This window comes from Rhea pennata, chromosome 10 (genome assembly GCF_028389875.1).
Source record: "Rhea pennata isolate bPtePen1 chromosome 10, bPtePen1.pri, whole genome shotgun sequence".
Classification (NCBI taxonomy): Eukaryota; Metazoa; Chordata; class Aves; order Rheiformes; family Rheidae; genus Rhea; species Rhea pennata.
The window spans coordinates 23,318,676-23,343,494 of NC_084672.1; the positions used below are offsets into that span (position 1 = coordinate 23,318,676).

General features: G+C 45.3%; 2 protein-coding genes across 2 annotated transcripts in view; both read right to left on the reverse strand.

Annotated features, from left to right (window-relative positions):
• BBS4 (Bardet-Biedl syndrome 4) overlaps positions 1 to 9,205 on the reverse strand; it is a 43,594-nt gene extending 34,389 nt beyond the window's left edge. Inside the window, exons 1-2 of the mRNA XM_062583645.1 lie at positions 9,148 to 9,205; positions 6,481 to 6,532 (exon numbers count right to left, since the gene is read on the reverse strand). Of these exons, the coding sequence (XP_062439629.1) occupies positions 6,481 to 6,532; positions 9,148 to 9,171 (76 nt within the window). The 5' untranslated portion in view covers positions 9,172 to 9,205. The remainder of the gene's footprint in view (positions 1 to 6,480; positions 6,533 to 9,147) is intronic.
• A 423-nt stretch (positions 9,206 to 9,628) lies between these two features.
• The window catches only part of ARIH1 (ariadne RBR E3 ubiquitin protein ligase 1), a 67,178-nt gene continuing 51,987 nt past the window's right edge, over positions 9,629 to 24,819 (reverse strand). Inside the window, exons 10-14 of the mRNA XM_062583311.1 lie at positions 18,348 to 18,478; positions 18,192 to 18,249; positions 16,644 to 16,904; positions 15,605 to 15,717; positions 9,629 to 12,693 (exon numbers count right to left, since the gene is read on the reverse strand). Coding sequence (XP_062439295.1) covers positions 12,609 to 12,693; positions 15,605 to 15,717; positions 16,644 to 16,904; positions 18,192 to 18,249; positions 18,348 to 18,478 — 648 coding nt within the window. The 3' untranslated portion in view covers positions 9,629 to 12,608. The remainder of the gene's footprint in view (positions 12,694 to 15,604; positions 15,718 to 16,643; positions 16,905 to 18,191; positions 18,250 to 18,347; positions 18,479 to 24,819) is intronic.

Below are 24,819 nucleotides of genomic sequence, written 5' to 3' on the forward strand. Positions count from 1 at the left end.
GGGCTATCCACTTTCCATACTGAAATGAAAACATGAAATTCTCACATAAAACAATGATGTAATTACCAACTAATCTATATTACTTAGAAATCATTTTCTTCTAACAAGACTGTAGGTTCAAATGGGCTAAAAAGTCCGGTTTGAACATGACCGCACAGAAAGAGAGTAGCACGTACAGATACCAGGAACTGCATTTGTTCCCCACACTCGACATTTCCCCTAAGACCTATTCTGTTTAGCACACTTAAAAGTATTAATTAATTTAATGCAAGGAGGTTATTTTTTTATCCGGATTTCTCAGGCAGTTTCACTCGTACAAGTTCAAAGGCAGCTTTGAAGCTGGCTCAAAGAATGGATTCATATTGATTTAAAAACCATATTAGGAATTCAGAAATGACCAGAGCTGCAGTGCACTGAATCCACTCATCAGGGTACTAAAAAGTTCATGTTCTCCAGAGTGCCTGAGTCATCAGGCTGCTTCCAGGAGCAGGAGGGATTCCCGTCGGTTCATCTGCTGGAGCGGGAACCACCTGGCGAGGCAGTGAGATGCACTCACAGAGCAGATCGTAAGACGCAGACACTTGTCTATCTCTGCACGATCTGAAAGTTATATAATATCTAACAGTCATATTTTAAGGTTACTTATCTTTGTGAGCACTCCCTAAGCCAAGTCAACACCAGATAAAGGGCGCTTCACTGCCCATCAGATCTGCAAGTGCAATTATTTTTTTATCTGAACTCTTTGACTATATCCTTGTCTTCAAAGACGAGTACCTACGTCAAAAAGGCATCATTTGAGCTAAGTATTGACAAGGGATTTAGACGGAGAAGAATAAAACGCACCACTTGCATATGTCCCAAAATGCAGTTAAACAAATTAAACCACCCTGATAAGATGCAAAATACTATGTAATTGTCATCTATCCAAAATTTAAGTTTCTGTGTGGTGAAAGAGTGGCAATTACCACTGCTTGAAAACACATTCTTACACTGCAGCCTTCCCCATTTCTATTATCTAACTTAGTTGCAACAACCAAAGCTAATTGAATTTTGCTATTACTCAGCACCCGGAGTGCCGATCACTGATATACCAATCTCATCAATCGCTTTAATCTTAGATCAGTAACTTACTTTGTCTCAGTAATGGAGAACATAATAAAAACAGAGTAAACCTCATTCCCCCATTTCAAGCAGCCCGCCCTGGCCATACAAAACGTTTGGACTAGTTACGCTGGTAATCATACAAGACAGAGGTGAACTTATACAAAAAAAGAGAAAAAAAAGAAAAACAACGAAGACTCACAAGCTTTGAAACATGCAGACACCTGGTTTATTTTACGGAAATGTTCTGATGTGAAGCGATGAGCATATTCAAATGCCCAACAGGCAGATGTGACCAGCGGGCAGACTGAAATGTCTCCTTACCGGAAAGCTCATACATCTTGTCGGCACCCTTCAACACTATCTTTAGCAGCACTAGAACAGGTCAAGCAGTGCTCTGTAATATATACATTTATACAGCCTCGTTCTTTTAATGTCTGCAAACATTTTCTTAACATTAATGAAAGCCAGCAGCATTCAAATACTGTCACTGAATATTAGACTAATGTTGTGGTTGATAAACTGAGAAAAACAAAGTTGAAGCGGTTCGCCAAAGGTCACAGTTAATTCAAGGCAGAATTCCTTGCTTTAAGCACTAGACAAATATACCTACAATGTATCCAAAAAATATCCCAGTGTCCAGAACTGGGGAGAACACTTAATCCCTGCTAATCCTTTTACAATTCACAAGGGAAGATTTTTGCTCGGGAAATCATCTACCTGATCCTTATTTGGGTAAACATAGAAGGCAGCTGGTACCTATTCAGAATTCTGCTTCTTCAAAGTCTAAAGGATTTCTAGCCTAAATTTTACAAGTAACTCAACTGTACTCTACTTTAATCTACTATCTAGTATTTTGGGGGTTAGACATTTTTTAGGATTCTATCCTAGTATTAAAAAGCCATTATTGTAGCTCGGCAAAAGCTGGGCTCTACTATTTGTGTAAAAGAAACAAAATTCATTTCAAATTGTTCCATTAACCTATGACCTTAACAGGAGAGCCCAGAACTTCCTTTTCCACACAATATTTTTCACAATAACAGGGAACAAATTCAAGTCATGTTCCATAAAAATCAACAGCATAAGTCGGTAAAGAAGCCTTCTCTACTACAGTGCTATCAGTTACTATAAACTGCTATGACTGGACTGCACGGCAAAAGGGAAGCAGAGAGATGGGAGGTAACCTATTTCAATTCAAAAGCAGGAAAGCATTTTAGAAAATATCTGATTAATTTAAAATGCAGCCGGGAGATTAAAACCCTATCTCAGCAGGCTGACACTACCTCCGCGTTGCTTCAAGGAGCAGAGCTCCCCTTATTCTGCCGCCAATTGCTTGGGGAAAAAATACCAATACGAGGAGTTATGGATCTTGATGTCACAGCAAAGGGAATTGATTTTCAGAGCAGCTCTCCCCACGGGGGGCAAAGGACAAAATAACGAATGGTTTTCGCCACCAACGTGTCAGCTCCTCAGTAATGGTTGTCACCAAGCGGAGCTACGAGGCGCTCTGAGGGCTCTGCCACCTACCAATCCCTTTGATTTAGATCGCTCCATTTAGAGCTTTCCAGCCCGATCGCTGCGTGCGGCGCCACAGTCGGCTCCGGACCGTTGAAGGCTCATCGTTTTCCCTCGGGACTGACCTGCCTGCAAGACAGACTCCTTTAAATCCTCACCTTTCAGCTGTCACAAGCAGAGGGCTACATTACTGATCGGCACCGGCAGCAGCTAATTCAAGACCAAATTCTGTCTCTTAACTAAAAGTTATTCTTGTTTAAGTGTCCTGAGATCAGATTGCTATATATTGGCTCCAAGTTTCTGATTTTTCTTTTCTCCTAGGAGAGCATCGAACGTACATCGATGGGAGGAAAGCACTGCAACAGCGAGGGGAAGTTGCTCGATTCTCCAGTTTGACAGTTCAGCAGTATCCAACATATCCCCCGCAGCCCACTTCAGACTGTTTGAAAACACAGCTTTCCTTCGGCTCGAGCAACAAGACTTCCCTTTCGCACTTCGTCATGCAAATGACTTAAATGTAATTAATTTAATTTAATACTTTATTTTTACCTGGCGCAAACAAAGCCAAGCTGTCCCGATCTGAATTCTGACGCTCTGATGATGAAGGTTAGGAGTTCACTGATGGCTTGGCTGTACTCCGTTATGTCCATGTACAACAGCACTGTTCAGTTATTATAATACATGCTTCGTTTGGGCACAAATATCATTCCCACCAAACTGTTTATAGGATAGTTTTCCCTGTTTCACAGATCTGCTTGCACTAATGTTGGTTTCAGTATCTCTCTTGCATTCATTTTGAAAATAAAATGCAAGTAAAAAAGGCAAATCGCTAAAACAGGAATTTGCTTTTCAGTTTTTAAAAATGTTACTTCACAATAAGTTTAGCAGCTGTCTTCCATACAAACAGAATTGCTGTGGATTTCTCCAGCTCCATATATTTTACCATAATTTTCCTCAGTCGAACTAGAAGACGAGAACTTCTATGAAGAATTTCTAGTAAAGTCCTAGGAAAAAAGCCTCTCATAGCAAAGAAATGCTACTCCTTTTTCCCAAACCCCACAAAAACATATAGGATAGCACTTTTTCTCCTTTCCCCTCCTCTCTTTTATGTCCCAAACATCATATTCACACGCACAAAGCACACTTATATCACTTGCTATTACAAATCTTGCCCCTGCCCTCATTTTCTAGAGATTAGCAAACAGGCAGCTCAAATCAGCTTTTGCTCACGGCGCTCCATGCAATACGGCCAGGCCAGTAAACAGCGAGTGCAAAGCCTCCGAGAGCATTTCACTGAAGAACAACATGAGCTGTGTCAGGTACTGGAGACAAGATGCCTCAATTTGTCTCAAGAGATACCAGCACAATTACAAATATTACAAGCTGGAACTTTTTTTCTTCGGTACAGTTGGCTTTGAGTTACCTGCTGAAATCAAGAGGCAACGTTCTTGCGAAAGGGAGACCCAGGGATGTGAATAACTGCAGTTCAGTTCCTAGAGTTTCCCATCTGGCGTGCAGCTGTGCAAACACCGATGCCAAATCCAGGGAGGGGGAGGACGAGGGGCTGGTGATGAAGATTGCCCTGTGCTTCTGCACAGCCGTTGCACAGAGTGCGCTCTGCAGAGCCGAAGGAGCGCGGCTGCCCCTTTCTGAAGGGTTGTCCAGCTCAGCTTCAGGACTGTCAATGCCAAACGCCGAGTACAAGAGAAAACCCTTCCTTGGCAGCCATAAACCGGTGTCCCTTTACCAAAGGGCAGGCAGCGTCTGTATGAGTGGTCCCATTAAGAAAGTGGCAACTGCCACAGTTCATTTTCCCAAACAATCAATATTGAATTGTGCACGCTTAAAAGCAGCAAGGCACTTGACTGACAGTTTAACAAGCAAGCTGACAGAAGCATGACAGCCACTATACAGTACACCTCCGCTGGCTTGTTTGTAAGGTTGATGGCCCCATCTTTCTTTTTCACCTATTACATTCACTCATGCATTATGCAGAGTTGATTTAATAGACCTCAACCCTCCAGGAACAAGCACTAGAGTGACAGTCTGTCTTTTGGCAAACCCCATCAGCCTGGTCCCTTCACAGCTGTTTTATTTAGAGAACCGTAAGTGTACGCTGTCCTGTAACCACAGATAGAAGATGCAGCCTCCCAACCCACACAGCCAGGGCAAATACAATACATGCGACCCGCGTGACAAGACAGAACAAGGTGGTTACTATATGGATCACGGTCACAATCTTTATAGGAAAGGATGGAGATGATCTATCTCACTTAGGGGTAGATCAGAGCCTCCACAGCCAAGCTGCTTGTTTCAACGTAACAGCCGTTCTTGCTCTAAAACAGTTGGCAGTTGAGATAAAAGTAAATTTTGCATTTTTTTTTTTTTACTTGCATACAGGCCTGAAGCTAGTAGCAGTCTTTTCCCCCTCAGTTTTGGGCAAGGTACAAGAGGGGCTCAGGCTTATGCAAGCTAACAACTTTAGGTCTACTGAAACATCAAAGATCGTCTCTCAGATAGCAATAATCTGCTCAAGCACCGAATTCTGCTGCGAGGAACTGGGACTATGTGATGTTAGCCTGACCTCTCCCCCCAAAAAAAGGCAAAGTGACTTTTCCACACTCCCAGATTCAGTTACAGCATGATGCCTACATGCTAGACCAAGAACTTTATCTTTAGGCAGAAACTGTGACGTAGTATGCAGTTGCCAAATGAGCTCCTCTCAGTTGCTAGGAGTATCATCTAGGCAGTCTCCAACATGAGGAATTCAGGAATATATAAGAGCTCCTCACAAAGAGTACTCTGACAGGCAAACCCCACATTCAAGAGAAAAAGTCCAAAGTGCAGCGCCCCTTTAGCCAGGCTTCTCAAAGTAAAGGTAAGGTGCAATGCAAACTGCTTCTGACTTGCCTGGTAAGTCTGCTGGAGGTCTAAAAACATGGCAGGTTCCCTGTTAATCGTTATCTGGGATAATAGGACCCTTTGTAGACTAAAAGGGGAAGGAAAATCCACAAAAAGTAAACCTCGCCTTCGGCAGGTACAGAAGTCCCTACTAGGAATGGTGGTGGAGCGCAGCTCAGAACTGCAGAGAAGGAAATGCACACCGTACGCATCCTTGCAAGCACGGGACAAGAGCGAAGCAAGAGGGGAAAGGAGACATCAGAGTGTTCTGCAGACCCTTATAACGGTTGAGGTAGGCGCTCCCTTAGAGAACATCAGGGTTTAGTCAAACATTTTGAACTGATAACTGAAATTGTAACTGTTCCAGCTTAGATTCAACCCAGATTTCAAAGCAACAGCTCTGAGTTAATTATCTCTCACTTTCGGAATGAAAAACAAACTACAGTTAAAACCAGTTAAAACCTGAAGACAGGTTTGATCTCACTTGCACATCCCTTTTACTTCAAAACTTCGAAAACGTGACCTGGAAATCAATGAGACATGGTGATTCCACAGCCTCGCAAGAACATTTTTATAGTAAGGTGTTACTCTGAGGAATCTAAGTATCTACAGAATCCATAATGAGCAAACCCCTCCCTCTTATTTTTCAAGAAGGTGAAAACCAAACTTATTAGCAGCCCCAAAAATATGTACATAATAAAACAGTCTCTGATACTATCTTATAAGCAAACATAATGCCGGCTAGAGGTATATACTAAGTTTGCCAGCAACAGACTACGGCTCCACTGAGCTAGCGATCACACAGACCCTAGAAAAAAGTCCTAGTACTCAGTAACTTAGTCTAGATATTCTCATCATTTCTCCATGATCATTTACCTCTTACTAGACAGCCGCACACACTATAAAACAATGTTAAAATCAACCTGTCAAGGAACATGATCATCACCATATCTTAAAACAAACCTTTTTTGGGCCGGGGTTTTGGAGGTTCTGTAGCCACTGGCAATGAAGAAACCTGAAAAGACAGAAGAAGAGTGTTAAACACACCAGGCAGAGTTTCTTGAAGAAATATTCCACAAAATAATCAGAAAGGACAACTGACAAATCTCAAAAGAGGGCATAAAAAACAGCAATATCTCTGCTAGACAAACTCTGCCCTACCAAGCACTAATCTTCCCTAGCCCCAGCAACACAGAGATTTCTGTTCACTGTGCAGATTAAATAAACCCGCCCATTTTAGAGTACGTTCCTGTTTTACAGATTCACTGATATTTATTAAGGTTCTAGAAAGTGACTGTTATATTTTAAAACCCCAAAATGTCAAGCATTTAAAAAGCTATTTAAAAAATCATATTAAATGCATTTGACATTTTCCCATATAAAACATTTGTAATTACAAGAAAGTGGTTCCTGGAGAAAGAGAATTGAAAAGAACAGATAGTCTCTGTACTGACCTATAATTAACAGATACGAACAAGGCCTTGCAGGATCAGACTGTAACTCAGAGAAGTTTGCTTCAGGAGATCCAATTTTTCAGTGCACATCAAAATAATTTTGGGGTCATCATTAAAAAGATTTGTTTTGTGATAAGATGACCTAATCCAATGTCCAGCATTCTGCCTTTTCTTGATGAAGAAGCAAGCACTACGGGAAGTCAAGAGAAAGAGGCAAGCGCCCTTTTCCTAGCGCACTGTTGAAAGCAGGTGCGTTCTCAATGTACTTCATCATTTCTAACACCCACTCCCACTGTTCCGGATAATAAGCTAAATTGCTCTGCCTTAGCAAGCTGCAGTCTTTGTACAGAAACTGAATATACGTTTTGGAATACAGAGAGCAAAACAAAGGCACATCCAGGCCAGACTTCTGCCCCTGAATACAGCCAAAAGGAAGCACTTGCAGAAAGCCACCATAGCCTGTATGCGAGTGAGCGTAGCAAAGTCCTGTTCCACAGAAGGCAACAAACCTCAGCCTACAAATACTGCCCAAAGCAGATCTCACGGGCAAGCAGGTAACTAGTTCATGGAAAAAAAGATGCATTTTATACAGCTCACAGCATCCTTTTCCTTGTTCTTAGAACTCAGTCTGTCTATACTCAGCAAAAACAAGCATTCACAGAAGAGAAACACAATTACATGTGGGAATCTTTTCTTTCTTTGTCCTCTAGTACTCATGGTGGATGAGACGTCCCTCACTCCACTTCCTCATGCTGTGCAGGATTTTGTAGACCTGTGTCACCTCTCTCCTCCTTAATAAACAATTTTTCATGCTAGAGAATCAGTTTACCTCGTCATGTTCCAGGCACATTTTCTAGTTCCACTTCTACCCCCCTTTTTTCAATTGAGGTTGGGAAGTGCAGAACTGCGTACAGTATCTGGGATACAGGAATACTCTTGATGCATACTGAGAATGAACTGATAGCATAAATACTTTTGATGGTTTTGTTTCTTCACAATTTCTAACATTTTGTTTGCTCTTCTGATTGCAAATAAGAAACGTAGCATTGATATTTTCACAGAAACACCCAACTCCAAGATCTTGTTCCTAAGCAGTAACACCCAGCTAAGAGCCCACCATTTTTTGACATAGTGCATTTTTTCACTTACGCACATCACTACCCTTCTACATCCTATCACTCAGCGCTGACAGATTTCTCTGTAGCTTCTTGTAATTACTTTGCACCTTTATTAACCTGAGTAACTTCTTACTTCTTTTGTCCAGATCATTTGTAGATACACCGAAAGTCCCTTTACACATCCTCGTAAGACCCCCCTGATGACCTCTCTCCAACACAAAAGTGAGCAGTTATTCCTTCCCTCTGCACCTCACCCTCTAAGAAGATATTTATCCACAGGAGGACTTCTCCTACTCTGAGACCATTTAGTTTAAGAGCTTTTGACAACAAGGAAGCAAACTGTATGACGCTGCAGGTGGAATGGAGACAATTTTGCAAGAGCCCTGAGACGTGAAAAAAGTGATCTGTGTGTGGTACTTAAAGAAAGGCTCGGATTCGGTGAGAGAGCCCACTACGGCATTTACAGAACGTTTAACGTGTATTATATAGTAGGTACAGTAAGTATATAATAACAAATGTAGAGTAAACAGATTTCATCATGTGCTCTTAAGCTTCCCTTTCAGGTCTTAATACAGGTCTCTCCGAGGAATTTAATACTATATTAATGCCTGAACACAGGTCTCTCCAATTCCGCCTGATCTGACTCCACCGGCAGGGCCGAATCAGGCGCTGCAGACCCCCGGGGGCAGCAAGGCAAAGCGTGGCTACAGGTGACCAGGCTGCATTTCGCCCAGTGGAAATTTGAAGACATCTGAATTTCCATAGTGCTTTGGCTGCTCAATGTCCGAGGATAAAAATAATCATTAAAAAACAAGAAAAAACCAGCTCCGAAACAGCGTTCAGAACATTAACATCGCCCGTTCGTCAGCCCCTGCCTCGCCCCCGCTGCGCTGGGAGCCGCAGCAGCCCCGCGCCCCGCCCGCGGGCTCCCTCCGGCAGCGCAGCGGCTCCCGCCCGCTCTCCCGCGCCGCAAAGCTCTCGCCAGCGGCGGGCGGAAGGCGGAGGCCCGGGCGGCCCCGGCGGCGGGGGCCCCCCCGGGTCCCGGCCCGCTCCCTCACCGGCTCGGCCTGCGGCTCCGCCATGGCGTCCGCCCGCGCGAAGCTCCCCGTTGCCACGGTTACCGGCCGACCCGGAAGAGCTTCCGGCGGCGGGGGGAGGGGGAAGGGGGGCGAGAACCATAGAGGAGGCGCGCGCGTGACGGAAGTCAGTTGCCAAACCGGCACCTGCCGCGGCCGACGGGAAGATGGCGGCGGGCGCCCCGGGACCTCGCCCGCCCGCGCCCCCTGGCGGAGGGGGAGAGGGCGGCGCCGTGATGGCGGCGGCGCCCGGCTGCAGGAAATGGCGGCTCCGGGCTTTCCTCGGCGCGCTGCCGAGGGCCGCTGCTCGGGGCAGGCCGCTCCGCCCTAGGGGATCCCGCCTTGAGCGCGGGCCGCCCCCGGCGCGGCCCCGCGTCAACGAGGCTGGGCGCAGCGCTGGGGCAAGGGGCCTTCGGGCTGCCAGAGCGGCGTGCTAGGAAAAACACCAACGTAACTAATGAAATAATAAAATAAAAGTTTATTAGGAATGCTTTCTCTCCCTGTTCACCTTTAACACGGAACAGTCCAGCAGGTTACAATGAAATCGTCTAAAGAACAGTTACTTGCACAGCACAAGGGGGTCTCTACAAGACGACTTAAGGGCGGAGGAGGCTTCGGGTCGCTCCCCCTCGGATCGTGCCCCCACCCCGGCGCCGGGCAGCAGCAAGGAGCTCCGTGACGGCAGCGTCAGGGCTCTGCTTCTCTCTCGAAACACCAAGAACTTCCCAGGGTATGGTCGCACTAGAACATTTTAGGGCTATATGCATTGAAAGTTAAGTCACTACCTACAGAACATAACACCGGAGCATCAAGAGGCCCCAGCGGTCAGAGGGAGCCTTTTTTTTTCTTAACACTATATTTTACACTAGCTCAGTCCATTGTAAGACACAGAGACCCATTTAATCTTTTGAACGCTACCATCAAGCAACGAAAGCCACCAGCGCCTCCAGCTCGCAAGCGCATCCCCGCGGAAGAGCGGGGCCCGTCCACAGCCTGCCCCGCTCAGTTCAGCGGACCCTGCAGGAAGAACTGCGCCCCTTCCAGCTGGCGTTGCTGACGACAAAATCATTCCACACGCACAGAATTCCCGTGGGAGTAGCTAAAAGCTGGACTACAGGAACAGTGACAGATTGCTTCCTCAGAGCTAACTAGCAGAAGGTGGGTTTAATCATAATTATCTTAAGTAAGGTCTGTCAACAGCCATCAAGATTCAAGACAACACTGAGCACGATTCCTTTCATGATTAGCAGCCGGTTAGAGCCTGTCCTTCACATTCGGGGACACAATCAAAAGAACTCCCAACAAGTGGAATCCATCTTCCACCCCCCTGACCTGGCTAGCCACCGCGTTCGGATCAGATCAGATTTGAATTCGCATTTCACACTGCTCCAGAAAGCGTTTTGGCATCTGAAAGAGGCTTTGGATGGGGGAGTTTTGTGAGCAGCCTGGGGCAGCTCAGAGAAGCCACCCGCTGCAGGCCTGACCCCTTCCCAACACAACTACTGTGGGACAGCGGCATCCTAGCAGAGCAGAGCAGAGCAGAGCAGAGCAGGCGCACGCACGGCCCCGATCCATCCCACCCCTCGCCCTCCTGCGAGAGGGAAGCGCACAGCAACCCGTACACGTGCGGACACTCTCCAATGCATTTCCCAGGGGCAAATGAGCCACTGCGGGGGAAGCCAAGTGCAAAAGCAGATACCGAGGCACAAAACTACATTTCCAGAGGTGTCTGTATTCATCCGCCTGCTCCTCTGCAAATGCAAGTGAGCTGGAGTGACTCAGGTGCCAGCGGAAAGGAGCACGTCACGTTACAGACCTGCTTGTGATCGGCTTTTTCTAATTCACCCCTTTTCAGTTCATCCCCCTTTAACATTGGCAGAAAGCTTTTAGGACACTAGCCTGGCGAAAAATACCACAGAAGGAATTCCTATACAGGAGTAAATTTAATAAAACCACCACCAATTGTTTACTTTAACATAGCTCTTGTTACAGAAATCATAAAAATGGACTCGGCTAACTCATTAGTTCTTTCCCCTTTTAACTGAAAAAAAAATCCCCCACTGATTTCAATCTCTACTGCACTAGATGGAGTGTTAAATATTTGCCAGGACAGTATGCCCAATAATTGAGCCCATAACAAACACAAAGACAATTCCATCATCTTTCCTTTTCAACGTTACGACTTGTTATAATGCAAGTGAAACTTAACAGCAAGGTAGGTTCCATTCAACAGATGAAAGGGGGAGCGAGAGGAGATCCACAGCTGAAATCTTTCAATAGTCTTTTGAGAAGCAGTGCAAAATACCCATCCTTTTCCTGCCTCAGAATTAAAAAAAAAAAAAAAAAAGGAAAAAAAAAAAGCCTAAACACACACTTCCTATAGTTTCAGAGCGTGTGTCCTGCGTGCATGGGTGGGAACAGCTGAGTTCGACTGGGACAGGTAAAGCAGTATCAATCTGGGCAAAAAGGCAAAGCCTCCTGAATCCCAATGTACATTCACCACTAATGCAATGCACACTGCCTTAATGAGCATCAGGAGCTGAAAGAGAGGGGAGGGGTCCGCTGCCAGCAATGGATATGCACAAAACCACAGAGGCCATGGACATAAAGGAACTGCAGGAAGAGGAGGAACCCAACTTCTCTGGTAAGAGCCCTCAAAAAAAGTCACTACACCAGCACACGCTTCCCCCACCCCATCCCAGGGAAAAAAAAAAAAACAAAACAAAAAAGTAATCAAACAAAGAAAATGCACAGCAAATAGACATAATCTTGAAGATTTTTAAAGAATAAATATTTTTTGTAATTAAACATTATGCAAACACGTGCCACGCTTGCTCTTTGTCCATGCATATGCGCTATATACAACTTTGAAAAATACTGTGTTGTCCTCTTTTTGTTTTAAAAGTCATATACAAAGTTTTTTTTTCCTTGCTGTGTACCCCCCTCCTCCCCTCCCCAAGAATCATCTTTACATTGAGCCAATCGACATTCATTCCTGTACTTGGGTGGCAGAGAGGAGGAGGGGGGAGGGAGAGACATCCCCCCTTACCAAAGTACATCAAAATGGCTGGTTTGGACATGAAAAGCAGTGTCAAGAAACTGGTTTAAATTTCATCTGTACTACACACAGGAAAAGAAAGATAGAAAAGAAAAAGGAGTTGGCTTGGAGAATGAAGCTACGTTACAAGTTAAAGTTGGAGGGTTTTTTTTTTTTAGTGCGTCTGTCACACTCTTATTGGCCATCTAGAATACTGTTGTACAATGGTTTATCTACCTTTTTTATTACAATATAATTTACTTAAAGTTTCTGTTAACAAAACAGAATCCCGGTACTACAGACCAGCGGTGTAACAGGCGTAGTGCCTTGTGTGTGTATTTTGTTTTAATCGCATGAGCACTCTAGATGGTAAAGTTTTCAGAGTTCATTTTATGCGGGGCCAGTCTCAGTCCTCAATGTACTCCCACAGGTCCTTCTCGTAGCCTTCATGCACATGCTGCAACAAAACCCTTCGTCGACTCTCGCAGTATCTGCAGCAAAGGGGACAGCACAGAAAAGATGGGTTAGCAAGCACAGCTTATTCTGCCCATCAAGAAACACAAACCATAATTACGCCTCACTTCAAAAAGCAAGATCCTCTGGGAAGGACTTTGCATGTGTAGCCAGTTAACAGCACTAATTAAAGACTTCAGTTACACCAGTCACTAAGTTGAAGTCCCTGGCTGAAAAAAACATCATGCAAAACTAGAGTTTCCCATGCAAAAAGATCCCCCAAAGCCCTAAGAGCTGAGGAGTCATTTCCACTAATAAAAAAGGAGAAATAGCAGCTGCAATTTGTAAAAAGCCAGAGCACAGGTTAGGGGTGACACCCAAAATAGGAAGAAGGCCTCACCGTGTGCCAGTGCCGAGCCATGTCAAAGCAAGAAAATTCCAGCAGCTACCCGGGCAGAACCTCAGGGCTGCTGACCCAGTCTGAACCTCCTCCAAAATCCCAGTGGAGGTGGAGGCAGTCAAGCACTGACAGCTGGAAACAGAAAGGCCACTGGCCCAGCTGGAGGTCAAATTTTATCTCACGCAGCAACGCTGTGCCTCTGAGAAGGATGCTATGCCCTGTAGGGTATTCCCATCTACACTCCTCTGAACAGACAAAACTGCAAATAAAACTGATCCCAGAGTTAGGCACAGTCCTACCAGGATCAATGATACTGAGGAAAAGTGACATATCAAAAGCTGCCATGTTCATTTCAGGTGCGTTAGCCAACTAAAACGATAAAAGCAGAGAAATGTTTAAAGTATTCAGGTTCCAAAAGCAAATTATAAATAAGTAGCAGACATTTCTGGATTAAACCCCTTCCAGCAGTGATGCCAAATTCAACATCTTCTTTAGACACACAGGAGACAACATATCTCATCAGCTGCTCCCGAGGCCCCAGGTGCAGGCGCGCAGCTGGTTCGGCAGCGCACAGACAGCACCCTATCACTAGGGCTGCAAGCTGAACCCCTCCAGCTCGGAGCGACATGCTGTAGCACGAGAAACCAGAACTGAGGAGCCAACTGCCAAGTTACCGGGTCCTCCTGGGAGGACGGCTCAGTCTCCGGGCACGCGGATCTGCCGGGGTGGCAGCCGAGGGGCTCTCGCGGCTGGGAACCCTGCCTTCTCAGCCGCACACGCCTCCTTTCACTAAAGCCAGGTGCACAGCAAGGGCACAGGAGGAACGTCCGAGCGCACTGCAGGAGACCCGGACAGAAAGCTATCCTTGATCACGACCCATTAACATGTAGGCATGCGTGTGAAAAGTGTATCGTGGCAGCCTGAACTCAGAAGTGTCTCACTTTAAGTTGCATTCCTAATACTGCTAACATTCAGCATCTGATCAGATTGACTGCTTTATCTGAATAAAACCATTCTGGCTCTTCTCATCGCTATCAGCTGTTGCAACATAAATCATCGTACACAAAGTCCCATTGATTTTATGAAGCACGTGATAGGGAACATGCACAGTAACAGCTTTCCCAAACTTCAGTTGTTTGCTGTTAGTGGAGGTTTAATCCTGTTTTCCAGAAATGTCATGAACTTCACAGGCTAAGAGATCAAAAGAGCTGAAACCATATTAGCTAGGTGGTCAGTTGCTGCAACATTCTGAAGTTCTTTAAAACCCATCTGCCCACCTTGAAAACATCCTTGGTCCCAGTCCCGCACATGAAGAGCGCTCCGCAGGATATGATTAAGACATGACTAAACTCGTTAATTAGGGACCTGCGCAGGCTTGACAGATGCATACTTTCTTCCCAGAAACATGCAGGCAAGTTTGGGTACTATGTCTCAGGCAGTTCAGGCCATATTAGGTGTTCATTTGTTCTCGATAGTTGTTACCACCCCTACAACAATGTCCAACTTCACAGGACTCCAGCAAACAGCAACATGAGCCGAGATCCCAACTTCATGGTAGTCTAAAAGTCACAAACTGTCTCAAAAGAGAAGGGCCAATAAAGCTGTCCAGTCCTAGCCATAGGCCCACCGCAGGTAGCGACTACTTCCACACCTCAGAGAATCCCTTAGCCACTAAAGCTCATTCTACTTTGACAGTGGGCTTTTTTTTTTCTTTTTCCCCTAAGTTAGGCATAACAAATTAGTGACTCTGGCAAAATGCCTCAAAAATGCAACCCATAATCCTGTGACTCATCCATGTTTACAGCTTTGTATTTTTCCACTGTGCAGAAGTGATTTCCTGGGACTGGAAGATACATGTGTGGTGTGTGTGTGTCACCTGGGCCCCAGTTCTTCAGTTCTCTTCCACAGTCCAGAGCAGGTTGCTCTTTTTCTTTGGTACAGCTCCTATCCTATACCCACATTTGCTCAGGGGACATACTGGACAAATGGACCCAACACACACTGCACTGTTGAAAGAAAACAGCTGATCACTGTCTTCAGCAGGTCAAAATTGTCAGTTGGGAACAACAAAGTTGCTCCTTGTTCTCTTCTCTTTGGTCCTGGCTGCTCCCAGGGGCTCCTTTTGTGTAGGAAGGGCAGTGACCAGAAGCAATGGCTCTTCACACACAAGCCTTTTCCATTACAGGCTTGAATCTTCTGGCTATTGCTCAGCAGAGCAGATGCAAGGCAGAGGTAGGAGCCTCCCCCGGAGGCTATCACCTCTCCAAGGGTAGGTCTCAGTCAGGCCATGGAACAGTGCTGCCAGCATCTCCATGAGGGCTTCACTGCTCATGATTTCAGGGGCTGGCACGCAGCACTACTGCTGCTCTCAGATGCCCAGGGACTGGCTGCTGATCACAGCGTATGGCAGAAGGCCAACAGTAAACAGCTTCCCAGAGACATGACTCCAGAGAAATCTATAACCTGGCAAGCACACGCCAGTACTAATCGCATGGGATGGCAAATACAGGTGCTAGAACAGCTTTGAGATAGATGATTCAGAAACAAACCTGTACTTATCCTGTACTTTCTGCTTTATGTCTTGCAGCGAATCTTGGGATATATCTCGCTCAAGGTACCCAGAAAGCACCTCTGTAGCATTCTCTAAGTCTGCTTGGTTATTCTGTAAAGACAAAAGAGCACCAGTTGGTTTGTGCGTTCCTTTTTTCTTTTTGGAAGAGACTTTTCTACAATCCAAATGAAAACTAATACTGAAATAAAAAGCAGGATGAGAGCTAAAATCTCATTTACTTACTCAAGTAACACTCATGTAACCTGTTCTGAGCATCAGAGCTGAAAAAGCAGAAATCTCTTCATTTGATTAGAAGAGAACCGAACCTGCATATCTACCTTAAAGTTGACTGTATGTCTTCCTTGATCTGCAGCACCCTAGCAAGCCTACACAAACCTTTTCCCTTCTATTTGTTGAGTGTGGTACAAGCCAATTTGTCTTCCATTCTTTTCCTTGTCTATTTAATTTTTCCCAGCATTAGCAAAGACTTTCCTAACTCCTGGTGCATGCACACCAGCATCAGAGCACAGTTTTGATCATCGCTCAGTAGTTCTGTGCACCATTTGCTGAGCACGTAGCATAGAAGCATTTGGCTTGGGTTCTGCACAAACACTGGTGAAGGATGGTTTTAATCATAAATAGCCAATACAATTTCACCTGTAAAACAGATTGGACTTCCATGTTTAGACCTTCAAGTGCAACTTGACTGATAGTAATTCTGGGTGGGAGGAGGGGAAGCAACACCAGGGAAAGACAAAAATGCCAGATTAGAGCTTTAAGGCACTCTTCACCAGTTCAAGCCATCAACCTTGATCCCCCTTCTTGTTCCGCAATGCACCAGCTTTTAATTCTACTTTCTCCTTCTCCAAAAGGGAAGGCTGCACAATACACAAGAGGGCCTCTAACTTTTACACAACAGAATACCAAGACCAACCCACTTCTGTACAGTTCTGGGACAACAGCTTCTCCAAGCATTAAATCTCTATTTCACTGTTAACTTTGTAATTTCAGTTCCTGAAAAGCATGTTTTCTCCTACCTCAAAGATAATGGACTGATTATTCTTTTTGAGGTAGAAGGCAAAGACGTAAGTGTACATGAGTGTGGCACGACACTGGCAGAGGACGTCGACTGCTTTCTTCAGGAACTGCACCTCGATCCACGACATGTTGTGCTGCTGCATCTCCTCCATCTTCTGCTTCACCTGAGCATAGAGCTTGTGCTCGAAGCGCAGGCTCTGCATGTGGTTCATATAGCGGTTGCAGTAGAACAGGTACCTCTGCAGGGCTGCTCTGGATCGCTGTGTTAATTCCCATTAGGGGAAAAAGAGAACAAATAGTTAAAACAAAGTAATGACTGCAAGAGAAGTAAACCCTTCACAAGGCTCTTCCTGACCCTGAGAATGGGCTTCCTCTCCAGCTTGTTTCCTCTCCTCTCACACTGGCCAGATTCAGATGGCGCCACTTTGCACAGCACTGTTAACCCTGACATCGTGCAGAGACGAGAGGCCAGATCTGCTGCTGCTCGCTACCATGCGGGGAACTTCCTAGCACAGCTAAGCCATTCTCATTCCCAGCCTTGAGAATAAGTAGAATCACACTACTGAAGTCCGCTCAGTTTTATTTTCAGCCTCCCATCCCCAATTACAGGACATAAATGCTTCCAGTGTGGTGACAAACAGTTAAAAGCAGATTTTGCTTTTCTCAGTTAATAAGGAATTCTAAGTAAAAAATGATGCTGCTTGCATTAGAGGGCAACCCCAGGTTGCCTAGGCCACGCTGATTAGAGAGCAGGGGAAAGATGCCGTATGTTAAGTAGTACAAGAGAATCAAGATGACTCAGTACACAGCCCTTAATCCTACTTTCTTTTCACTAATAGATCAGCTGAAAAAATGACAACATGTGCATGGTTAAACTTGTACAGCATGAATGTACAAAAACATCAATCCAAGTCACACCTAGCTGCAGGAGGAGGGGTTGCTGGAAACGTTTTAGGTTTTGGCTGTCCCAGCACTTTGACAAAGATGCAGGAAATGGATTTCTGCAAGCTGCAGCACACAGCATGCAATCCCTCCCCGTTATAAGGATCTTGCCTGTGCTATCCATACTCACAGAACAGTTCAATGCAGCTGCAACTTCACCCACAATTTCTGCTTGTGTCAGACTTCCGAGAATAGTTATTAGAACAACTGACACTACTGTATTTACAGCCAGAAAATATGTTGTGCTTAAAAGCACCTCAGGATTAGAGCTTTGCAGTAAAGAGTATTTTACAAGAGATGTCAGGGTTGTTGCCTCAGACTCACAGCATTACGATGACTTCATGTGAAGAGCTGTTATAACATAGGCAAGACAGCACGACAGATAAGAACTCAGTTAATGTGTTCTTTAAACCGGGTTAAAGTGACTTTGAACATTTCCTCTGGCACAAAGCAAGAGTCCAAAACTGCTGTAGAACTTAACTGCCTTTTGGATTTGTGCCCAAATCTAGGAAGTTCTCCAGGGCTGGTTTCTAGGCTTATGGAAAATCTGAAAATATGCCACAGGACTGGTGATCTCCCTTAACCACCAAAGGTTATGGACTCACCTCCTGTGCATCCCTTGCTGCCTTTGCATCATCCTCGTTGTAGCGATTACAGTTGTACCTATAACGGGGATAGCAAATCCACAGGTTTTAGTGCAAACAGGTGCTGTGTGCATTACTACTTCCTAGCCTTCCAGCAAGGCATAGTCCCAAACTCACCAGGCAGATCCATGGGGCTCCCAGGGGCCCAGGCACACCCAGCAGAACTCAGCTTTGCAGTTCTGGTTCCGACAGACCATGTGATTGCAGCCCCCATCCTTCTCGATGGTCACGTGGCATTTTGGGCATTCCTGGTAAGAGTGGATGAATTACGGTTAACAGGGAGAGTAAGACATGATTTAAAGGGAAGAGCTGGACACACAACCATCTTATAAACTTAGAAGGGTTCCTACAGCAGTAAGAAATTGCATATCGAGTGAAAGGCATGATTTACTTTGTCCCTTTGATTAAGATTCTCTTCCAAGTCAGACCTTAAAATACTTCCAAACTCAGAACAGCTGAGTAGCATAAAAAACAAAATAAAACAAAAAAACCCACTCCAAGGAATAACTCATTTTATGTATGTAACTGTACATTCCTAGTGATACACTGGATGGAAGATTTTATGACCTTCTCCAAAATTACAGTAGTACTGATGGTCCATAATTGCCCAGGGGAAGGCATCTGGCTTTCTTCACAGTCAAGTGTTTGGTCCATTTCAGCACAAACTTAAGAAAGCATAACGGTGTGCTGATATCACGCTGTTATCAGAGACACCTGCAGTTGTAAAACGTAATCCAAAAACTATCTGAAAACTCACAACAAAAGTTTATTGTGCTTCAAAGAAGCTTCTGTCAACTAAAGAGACACTTCTCCCGGGACATTTCCACATTTGCTGTCAGCCTCCTCTTTTCCTCTTCATGTGACACCTCACTAAAGACTCTTCTATGAGAGCCCACGTGGGGCTTCCTTTTTTAGGTACAAAATCTTTGCCGAGCGTTCGGATATCAAAGAGCAGCACTGCTCACAGGAACTATTCTCCAAAGATCTTCCTAACACCACTATTATTCTCACAGACCTGCAGCATGGGTGATTTCATACGATATTCAGCTGTCTACCCCATGCAGAACATCAAAAACTTGCGTATTCCCCTAGCACCCCAATAAGCACACAAAGCTGACACTGCAAAAATAGCCTAAGCTGGCTCTACCGGCAATGAAAGCAAGTCCAACACCCTTCTACCACTTGTTCCTGTCCCTGGGGCACTCTTCTTGCGCCAACGACCCAAAGCACAGCTGCACCAAACCTGGGTCAAAGAACTCATCAAGGTTAAATGAACCAACAAGCACATAAAATGCATTTTAGCCCAGATCAGTTCAGCTCACCACATAGTCACACCAGTACTTCTGCCAACACAAGGCAGGGACAAGCAGAGCACCTTCCAAAAGCTCATTCAAACGTGAAGTTTTTGCAAAAACCATGGTTTTATCTATAAGGTGATACTCAACACAAGTCAAAGGACTCGTAGAATTCAGTAATCCTCCCTTGTAAAGCCAGCTGCAGCTCTTGTGCCAGAAGAATACAAAATACCCCACCTCCAATTAAGAGCACACCTTTTCCTTTTACTTCGCAGAGGAAAAAAGAGTACAGTACCTATCCCAGCACAGTTCTCCATCCCAGCATTCAAAACACACATACACCCACTGAAGAAAGAAACCAACATGCTCTACCAGCATACAACTACTGCTTTTATAACCTAGCACACACTACTACATCTACTCCAAGTGCCCCAGGTATCATCATAAGATACGTTTTCATATAAGTTTTAGTATTCGTACTGTAAAAAAGTTGTAGAATTTGCACGCCAAGAAATATTCAGAAATAGCTCAGGAGGTGCCAAAGACCAGTGTGGTCTCCAGATGCCAGACACAGCCTTTCTCACTGGGAGTAAGGTGGGAGGTTTGCAGTGAGGCAAAGCAGGTTATGAGGGAAGTGATGGGGGGAAGAAGTTAACATGAAAAATCGTGGCCTCTTTTTGGCCAAATGTTAAAAAAAAAAAAAAAAAAAAAAAAAAAAAAAAAAAGTTCTTTCAGTTACTTTTGCTTCCTGGCAACTGCAAATTTGCAAACCTGAACTAATGAAAACCAAGTCTCACTGCAGGCACCTGAGCTGACTTTGAAGCCAGCCTTGCTTTGAGCCAGGGGGCTGAACAAGAGGACACCCAGGGGTCCCTCCCAACCCAAACCATTTCACAGTTCACCCTAGCTACAGCCAAGAGGTCCACTTCAGTACCAGCTTCATTCGTTTCTCTTCGAAGACTTGCTTTGCTCCTGAAGAAGGCAGCTTAAGGACTGGGCAGAAACAAGTGACATCCTACAAAACCAGCTAGGTTTTCCTGAGCAAGGGTCTAGTGCTTCCTTTCAAAGGAGCTGGTACACTCACTGCACGGGTCTGGAGAGCACTGCCCTCCAGCATTCCCTCCTAGCTATTCAGCCAGCCCATGGCAGCGCTCCCATCCTACCTACCTGTCGCAAGCGGACACTCCCTGGGGCTCGTCTTGAGTAAGAGGGCCAAAGCTCAATTTCTAACCAGAAAACTAGGTTAGTCTTGGAAATACAATTCCCCAGAACTGCAAGCAAAACTACTGCAGCAGTCTGATGACTGTTTCTTTCTGCAGTCACCGCTCTCCTCCTGTCCTCGTGCTTTGCTAGTACACTGCATGCTAGCTGGCTGGTTATTCCTTCTGGTTCAGGGCTTCGGGGCTAGATTGGTTACTCTGACCAGTTCTTCAGGCAGCAGGCAAGCACACAAACAGGCAGATTCAGCCTGCTCTGCTTTCCTCCCCATTACACAGTTTGTCCAGCTACAAATGGAGTAAATGAAACAGAGTAGCTCCTCCCTTGAAGGCCACTCAAGGACACCATCAGTCAGAGACAATAGCAAGACTCCTGCTGTGTTCTCCACAGGATGGTTATCTAGCTAGGTAAAGTTGTTCCCAAATAGTCTATCTAGTTTTGTGACCTTTGGAGTTAAAAAACGCTCTCTCCTTCCAATGCTGTGCCCAGTACAACAACTCTTTTCCCATGCAGCCCTCCCCTCTTTCTCAGTACAGTAGAAAAACATCAAGATTTAAATTTATCACATCAATACCCTTCACGACTGTGTGGGCAGATCACAGTTTGGTTAGCTCATCAGCTAGGATGTATTTTCCATGCAAGAGTGTCACTGCATCCCTTTCACGCACTATGTTACAGCTCTCCTGTCACTCAAATACTGATCCTGGGGAAAACAGTCATGAATGGTTTTTCAAGAGAAGATGGTGGTAGCAGAGTCATGCAGCTTCTTTAAAACACGTCTCATCTGACGAAGACACAGCTAAATCAAAACCAGCTGGAGTGATCACGCCTGCTCCGGAAAAATCCCACAACTGGAATAACGGAGAAACAGTGCCCAGACAACCTGCCAACCTGGAGAGGCACAGCAGGACACTTCCATGCTGCTTGTGGGCCCACCATCATCTGCAGCTGCGTTCAATTATGAGCGCTGAAATTCTGCCGTCGCGTATTTAAGGACAAAACTAAGCTCTTCAGTGTCTCAGTACTGAATGATGATTACGGCTTCTAGGCAGCACTAGGATGCAAACTGCAACAGAAAGACCCTAATTACAGCCCTTGCATTAAAGGGAATGCCGTTCTTTTAAAGTTTCCATACTCTTCCAAGCAAGGCACAAGGCAGGCAGATTACTCAGTAAGCTATAAGATCCACAAAGTTGTGTAAAAGTATCTAAGTCAAGTATTGCTAAAGACTAAGAAAAAGCCATGAGAAGAACATTAAAGAAATGCTGAATAATAGCGGGGGGGGGGGGAAGAAAAGTAGCAACTATTCAAATACTAACGCAATAAGTAGGAGGGATTTACAGATTAAGGAGGATAGGGAAGAAAGGTTTTATTGAGAATTATGGCCATGCAAACAACATAACAGCCAGCAAATCAAATTACTAAATGAGTAGATTATTCTGTACATTATCCATCAGGCCACGATGCAGAAGTGACCTCATTAACATCATTCCACTCCAAACAAATCACTGTTGTGCTTACGCCCTGCACTTTGAAACAAAAGCCCAGGCAAACCTAGCAAAAGAGAACAATCCCTATTCTGTCATGAAAGGCTGGGCGTACACAAAACACCTTAAACCTCAGCTGCCGTTCTACGAATAGAAGGATAAAACAGAAACACTTTTGTGTTTCAGGGCAGGTGAAACAGCTTAGTCCTCTCCGGGACTCCCAGAGACGGCTGGTGCACACCAGCACAGCAGCTGTACTCGCGGTGATGCCTTCACCTATACCCTGCCCTAAAAAGGGAATCCTCGAATACCGCAGGGAATACTTGATGCGTTTCAACCAGACCTGAAACTGCTGAACTCAGCTACAGTTGCTGCAAAATAACCTACAGTGACAACACCGAGAATCACTGAGCAAAACAGGAGGGACCGCAGTTCTTCGTCTCGGAAAGACGCCGTTCGCGGCTCCGGTCCTGAACTGCAAGGGTGAGAAACGAAAGAGCAAAGCCGAGTGCTGCAGAATCTACCGGGCTGCCAGAATCTACCTGCATTTGAACAGATGTAATGCCTTCGGAGAGTACAGAGGGAATACATGTTCAGACATTTTAAAAAGCAACCTGAAAACTGGGTTCATGCCATTCCATCTTGCTTTAAGGGGCATAATGTCCAATAGCATTTTTTTGGAGGAGGAGGAGGAGGAGGAAGAAAATCAGGTATTCAAGCCCTCTCTAGCCTGGAAAATAATGAGATGGTGACTTGCCAGAGCCAAAAAATGGTGAAGTAGGGGGAATTTTAGTATCATACGAGCAACTTTCATTAACATCAATTTAACTTCAACAAAAAACACTGCCTTGGGTGAAGACCAGCACAGTTAAGGCACAGTCCCCTATCCCTTTTCTTCTTTCTTTAGAAGACAGACACAGAAGGATTAACATTGTTGAAACTCAGGTTTGAAACTTTTTTTTCCATATTCCTCTCCTTCTAGGCAGCCCTGATACACCTTAGGAAAACCAAAAATAAATGCACAAATCCAAGTTTTCTGGTTCTGAGGGTTTGGGTTCCCCCTACCCAAATCCTCTGGAAGTCCACTTAACAGAAGTGACAGATGCCTGTGGTTTCTTTATTCACAAAGCCACATGAAGCTGCCAACACCAGAAACCTGCCCAGTTGATTTCAAGAAGAAAAGAACAAGTTACAAGCCAAGAATGTACAACAAATCGAGAAAGAAAGCAGCATGCAAAACCCTGAACTGTTCAACTCTTCCCTAGAAGACGGAGGATTAAAGCCTTGATGCAGAACTTGTATTGGCTTATCCCAAATTTAGACCAATTTAGTCAAGCTGAATTCACATATTCAGAAGTAGCTTATTTTGGGTCAAAGACCATCTACTCCACTGCCTGCTCCAGAAATTGTTTTGTACAAGCAGTAAAAGAAATCTAGCACAGTGATCTCCCAAGTGCAAGTAAACAAACCCAAAATAATATATATATTTTTAAATACAGGAGAGCACAAAGTAACTACTCAAATCTCAATGTTTTATTCAGATTGCTCGACATAATTACTCAAAAAACGTACCATGTCACTCCAGTTTGTGAGCAGAAACCAATTCAGATGGGTTTCACTTTTTTATTCTCTCATACAGCAATTGCCTCATTTTCCTTTCCTATGCTGTCTCAGGGCAAGCTGGAACAAATTTACCTCACATTCTCCTGTTGCAAAGGATTACCAAGATTTCAAGCATACATTCCAGGAAGACCGGTATTTTTCTCTTACGGCTTGACCCTGGTAAGAGAGGAAGTCTTCTTCCCTGAACACAGGCCCCGTGGGACAAGACCGCAGCTCAGCGTCGCACTCGGAGGGCTGGAGAAAGCACTCTGCAGAAGCTAAAACCTGCTGGAAACGCCAGCAGCTACGGAAACACGGCAGCAGCGACAACTGAATTACTTGGGGAAAAAAAAAAGGGGTGGGGGAGCCTTTTCCACTGCAAATGGGGATTTGAAGTCTGACGGGATTCAGTTCCCTTCTAGGCTGTTTTGGATCAATTAATCCAATGCAGTTTTAGGGCTCTGGCTTGCATGCACTGAAGCCAACAGCCGTGGAGGCAAACGCCTGTCCTCCCCAAACGCGACGGACCTGCTTTCCTGCTGGAAGCACTGCAGAGACAGAAAGAGGAAGGACAGACATGCCTGCACCTCGACGGTGCGATTCGCTGCCCAGTGCATTGCTACAACCTCGGGCTACAGCAGGAAAGGATTTTTTTTTTCCCCCTCCCCCTGCCCCGAGCTGTACAAATATTTGGTTCCCTTCTGAACAGCGGTCGAACCGTGTCACCGTCAGCTAGGCGCTTGGATTTCTCCGAGCGTTTGGCCAGCGGCCAGCAGGCAGTTCAGGCAGGAAAAGGTGGCGGCTGGCAGCCCTGCAGCGCTGGGCCGGTCTGCTTCTCCGGAGGCTGCGAAGCTCCGATTACACATGTTCCAACAGCCAGCGCCGCTCGCACTTCATCGTTACAGCAGTGTGAAATTACCATCTTCCACATCTTTGCTGCCCACGAGAAGGCAGAGATCATTAGAGGGGTGGGTTACATTTCCTGCC